At 51.5% G+C, this 5,391-nt stretch overlaps 1 protein-coding gene across 1 annotated transcript in view; it reads right to left on the bottom strand.

Moving 5' to 3' along the window:
• Window positions 1–5,391, bottom strand: part of bbs9 (Bardet-Biedl syndrome 9) — a 115,741-nt gene that overhangs the window by 76,254 nt on the left and 34,096 nt on the right. Inside the window, 2 exon segments of the mRNA XM_042107603.1 lie at window positions 886–918; window positions 921–989. Coding sequence (XP_041963537.1) covers window positions 886–918; window positions 921–989 — 102 coding nt within the window.

The following is a 5,391-nucleotide window of genomic DNA, read 5'->3' as shown; positions in this document are numbered from 1 at the left end:
GGTCCCAGAGCACAGCACATGTGCACATATGCCTCTGAGCACTCACAGACGTGGGGACCACAGCATTGAGTCCACATCTCTGAGCACTCACCGACCTGGGGACCACAGCACTGAGTCCACATATGCCTCTGAGAATTCACAGGACTACATCTGAGGACTACAGCCCTGAGTCCACTTAAACCTCTAAGCATTCACAGACCAAAGGGACTATAGCACTGAGTCCACATTTCTGAGCACTCATAGACCAGAGGATTACAGCACTAAGTGCATACAGTACATGCTTCTGAACATTCACAGGACTACACCTCAGGACTACAGCTGTACAGACTGAAGTCTGAGAGGAAAGAGGACAGAGAGAGAGAGAGAGAGAGAGAAAGGAGCTGTTTCACATTAGAGAGAAGAGAGATGCTGTCAGACAGACATACTGAGAGACAGAAAAACAGATTGACAGAAATACTGACAGACAGACTGACAGACAAGACAGACAGACATGATAGCAAACAAACAGAAAGACGTGATTGCAAACAGACATACAGTATGGATGGACGGACAGACAGACAGACAGGACTTGTGTGTTACCCATGCAGACGGATGGGGGGGGGGGGCACAACGTTATATGGAGGCAGGACATGAAGGACAGAGGTCAAAGTAAACAGATGGGACATGGACAGAGGTGGACAACCTGGCTTCAGAGAGTTAGTCCTGCCACACATTTATTCCAACCCTTCACTAAAACCATCTGATCCTAATCAGCACAACTCTTCAGCCAGGTAGATCAACTAATTAATGCTATCACCTGTATTAAGTGCACAGAGAGAAGGACTTTGACTCTCTAAAGCCGGCTTGTCCACCTCTGCATGCGGACACTACGGGAAGGCTCGGTACCTGTGGGGGAACTGTAGTACGCGGCCACGTCTCAGTCAGGTCGGCCGGCGGGTAGAGCCCGTCCAAGAAGGCCGAGAGGGTCACCACCGTCTGAGCACCGGCGCCTGTGAAAACACCAGAGCTGAAACCCAAGCGTCTCAGTGGGTGCTGCACCGGTCCGGCACAACCCAATCCCACTCAGCGCCACCACCACCGCTGGTACACAGATGCACTGCGATAGATAGAGTGAAAACGGACCTGGGGAGAAGGGCTGGGCTCGGTCACGTAACCTTAGTAAGTACGGTAAGCACAACCTTAGACGAAATGAAAAAAAGCCCATCTTACTCGTTCTCAATACTCACTCTGCTTTCATGTGCATGCACGAACGTACACACATGCCAACATAAACACACACACACAGGCACGCACTCACATTCACACACACACATCTACATCCACACATTCACACACACACACACACACACACACACACACACACCTACATCCACACATTCACATTCACACACACACACACACACACACGCACACACACCTACATCCACATTCACACACACACACACACACACACACACTCACACTGACACACCTACATCAACACATTCACACACACACACACTAAATTAGCCCTCCAGGCAGAGTAAAACATGGCCGAGCATTAACCAGTGCCCCTGAAGACATTAAGGTAAACACAGGAGGGGATGATTTGAGTAGATCTCCACTAATGTTCTACATAAACTAAAAGAAGGGGCAGAGGAGAGGGAGAGGAAGAGAGAGAGAGAGAGAGAGGGAGAAAAGAGAGCACTGAGATCAAACAGTGTCTGAGGAAAAGCCCATATTTCATCTAATGGCCATGGAGGAACAGAAATGACTCATACGCCACAATTAGACACACACACACACACACACACACACACAGACAGACAGACAGACAGACACACACACACACACACACACACACACACACACACACACACACGTCTCTGGTCTGGTTACAGCATGGTAAAACAACATCAGAGACCCTCTAAACTCTTTTTAACAGTCTTGAATGGTTGTCTTCAACCTGTTTCTGTGTCTTTCTTTCTCTCTCTCGCTCTTTCTTTCAGACACACATTCACAGACACACACACACACACACACACACACACACACACCTAGTCCTAGTGTCTGTGTGCCGGGTCGTGCGCTAATGAGGCGTGCAGTGTGTGTGTGTGTGTGTGTGTGTGTGTGTGTGTGTGTGTGTGTGTGTGTGTGTGTGTGTGTGTGTGGCTGAACAGGGCCAGCACAGGTGACTGAGCCACAGCTATGTGCCAGGATTCCACAGCCACTCAGAGATTAAGAGCTCTGTCAACTCTCTCAGAAACACACACACACAGAGGGGGGGCAGACATACAGACGGACACAAACCCCTGCACATGCACAGTATGAGCATCAGAACACACATATCAACATGGACATTTGGGGCAGCCGTGGCCTACTGGTTAGCGCTTTCGGACTTGTAACCGGAGGGTTGCCGGTTCAAACCCCGACCGGTAGGCCACGGCTGAAGTGCCCTTGAGCAAGGCACCTAACCCCTCACTGCTCCCCGAGCGCCCGCTGTTGTAGCAGGCAGCTCACTGCGCCGGGATTAGTGTGTGCTTCACCTCACTGTGTGTACACTGTGTGCAGTGTGTTTCACTAATTCACGGATTGAGATAAATGCAGAGACCAAATTTCCCTCACGGGATCAAAAATACATTTGGACACACAAGGCACACAGCCTGACAAGGCACAAGGACAGACTGCAACACACACACACGACTTTCCATGAGTCCTGTGCTGGCCAGGTCACAGAGCTGGCTGTTATCAGCAGCTCCCATCACATCTCAGCCAGGGAACTTTCCCTCCATCTGCAGCCCTGACAGCATGACAACACTCTCTCTCCCTCTCTCTCTCTGACACACACACACACTCATACTCTCTTTCTCAATTCAATAATCTGTCTGTCTTCCACAGACAGACAAACACACACTTATCTCTCTCTCTCTCTCTCTACACCTCTCTCTACCTCCCTCTCTTTCTCTCACTGCCAACCTGCTGTCCACAGCCATTTTCAGTCTATCACTCTCTCTCCCTCTCCCTCTCTCAGAGGGCAGGCTTTTAACCTTTCCATTCCAACGCCGTGGGCAAACACGGCCGGATAAAGCCCTCACACTCCCCTGACCAGACAGGCTCAAACTCCTGCGCCATTAGCAGGAGGCGGCAAGAAAGGAAACAAAGTGGCCAAAGAAAGAATGAAAGAGAAAGAGAGAGAGAGAGAGAGAGAGAGAGAGAAAAAAAGAAAAGAAAGTTCCAGCAACCCAGCCTCCCTGGCCTGTAAAGCCCCAGGGCCGCAGGGAGGGGTTGAGTAAACCTACAAAATGACGTCTCTCTCTCTCACTCTCGGCCTCTCTTGACCCTGAATGACCTTTGCCGCCCACCCTTGGGAGTCGCCTAAGAGGGGGTCGAGCGGTGGAGAAGGTGTGTGTGTGTGTGTGTGGGGTCACACACTTCACACCCAGCACAAAGCAAGCACTTAGACCCCCCCTCGGACGCCTTTACAAAAAGAGGGCGCGCTGGACAATCCGTGTCAGCGGAGCTGTAAGTGCACCGCCGCCGGCGCGGGAGTCCTCCGTCACCCTGGACACCCTGACCGACACACCGATGGGTGGCCTCTGGGCTGAACTGCCCCTTGTGTGGGAACGGGAGAGTTGGGGGGGGGCGCAGGGGCGCAGGGGCGCAGGGGCGCACTGGAGTAGCTTAAAAGACACACACACACACACACACACACAAAATACACACAACACACACACACACACACACACACACACACAGGTGACTAAGATGAACAGCTAAGATCAAGTTTAATGGAAGAGAGACTGTATATTTGTAGAGAGAGCGCAGGAGACAGTGACAGAGAGAGAGAGAGAGAGAGAGAGAGAGAGAGAGAGAGAGAGAGAGAGAGAGAGAGAGAGAGAGAGAGCGAGAGAGAGAGAGGGGGGGGGGGGTGACTGAGGGAAAGCAACTGAAAAAGGTCAAGAATCTGCAGAAAGACAGAGAGCATGTGAGTCACAAGCAAGACGAGAGTGGAGGATTACAGTGAGAGAGTGAGAGGGAGAGGGATAGAGAGTGAGAGAGGGAGAGGGAGAGGGAGAGGGAGACGCAAGTGGACGATGACAGTGAGAGTAAGAGGACGAGAGGGAGAGATGGAGGGAGGAGGAAGAGAACATGAGCGCTAGGCAACCTGACAAGGACAAACAGCCAACGAGAGCGAGCGAGTGCAGGAGAGATGAGGAGGAAAACAAAGACTGCAGTGTGTGTGTGGGTGTGGGTGTGTGTGTCTATCAGCCTGCCAAATGAATAAGGGCTGAAATAACAATAAAAGGGTTGGTGGTGGTGGTGGGGGGGGGGGGGGGGGGTCTCTGATTCAGCCGCTCCGTCAGACAGCCAGTTGGAGTAAGGGCCAAGGAGGCAGGGGGTCCTGCTGAGTGAGGTGATGAGCATGCAGACATCCACAATCAAACACATATGGAGCACAGGGGGAGACAGAGAGACAGAGAGAGAGAGAGAGAGAGAGAGAGAGAGAGGGAGGGAGGAAGGGAGGGAAGATGGAGAGTGGGAAAGAGAGAGATAGAAACACAGAACTATGGCATCTGTTGAAATGGCCAGATGATGGGTGGGTGTGTGTGTGTGTGTGTGTGTGTGTGTGTGTGTGTGTGTGTGTGTGTGTGTGTGTGTGTGGCGTTTCCTAAGGTTGTGTCAGGTGAGAGCAGGCATTCATGCAGGCAGGCTGCTGTGGTGGTGTGTTTGTCATGAAATCATTCACACACACACACACACACACACACACACACACACACACACACACACACACGCACACACACTCTTAAGTGAAGTCTCTTATTGTCTTCTGCATGTGGCGGCTCTGGCAGGACGCCCCCTGCAAATGTGAAGATAATCACAAACACGCCCAGAGAGCCGTCCCAGAGAGAAGACAAGAGCACAGAGGAGAGGAGAGGAAGACAAGAGCACAGAAGAGAGGAGAGGAAGACAAGAGCACAGAAGAGAGGAGAGGAAGACAAGACGGAGACGAAGGGTGTTTCCCCTCATGTGAATTCAACATTAGAACTGGGAGGTGTGGGGGGGAGAAAATTGACTTTGGCCAGATGGAGAGAGAGAAAAGTGAGGACGAAACAGACAGAGAGAGAGAGAGAGAGAGAGAGATAGAGAGAGAGGGAGGGAGAAAGAGAGAGAGAGAGAGAGAAGGAGAGGTTTCTCATCAACATGTGTTCTACCCCCCGGGCAGGTTTTGACAATCTGAGAGAAATCTGAAGCAGACGGCTGCAAAACAATGGAGATAACCAGGAGGGTCGGCAGCCACTGCCAACACTGGACACGTGAAACCTATGGCGCCTAATTAAAATGCATCTCAACACTGTGTGTGTGTGTGTGTGCGTTTGTGTGTGTGTGTGTGTGTGAGTGCGTCTGTGT

This window comes from Alosa sapidissima, chromosome 10 (assembly GCF_018492685.1).
Source record: "Alosa sapidissima isolate fAloSap1 chromosome 10, fAloSap1.pri, whole genome shotgun sequence".
NCBI lineage: Eukaryota > Metazoa > Chordata > Actinopteri > Clupeiformes > Clupeidae > Alosa > Alosa sapidissima.
This window is presented reverse-complemented; position numbering and strand designations above follow the sequence as displayed.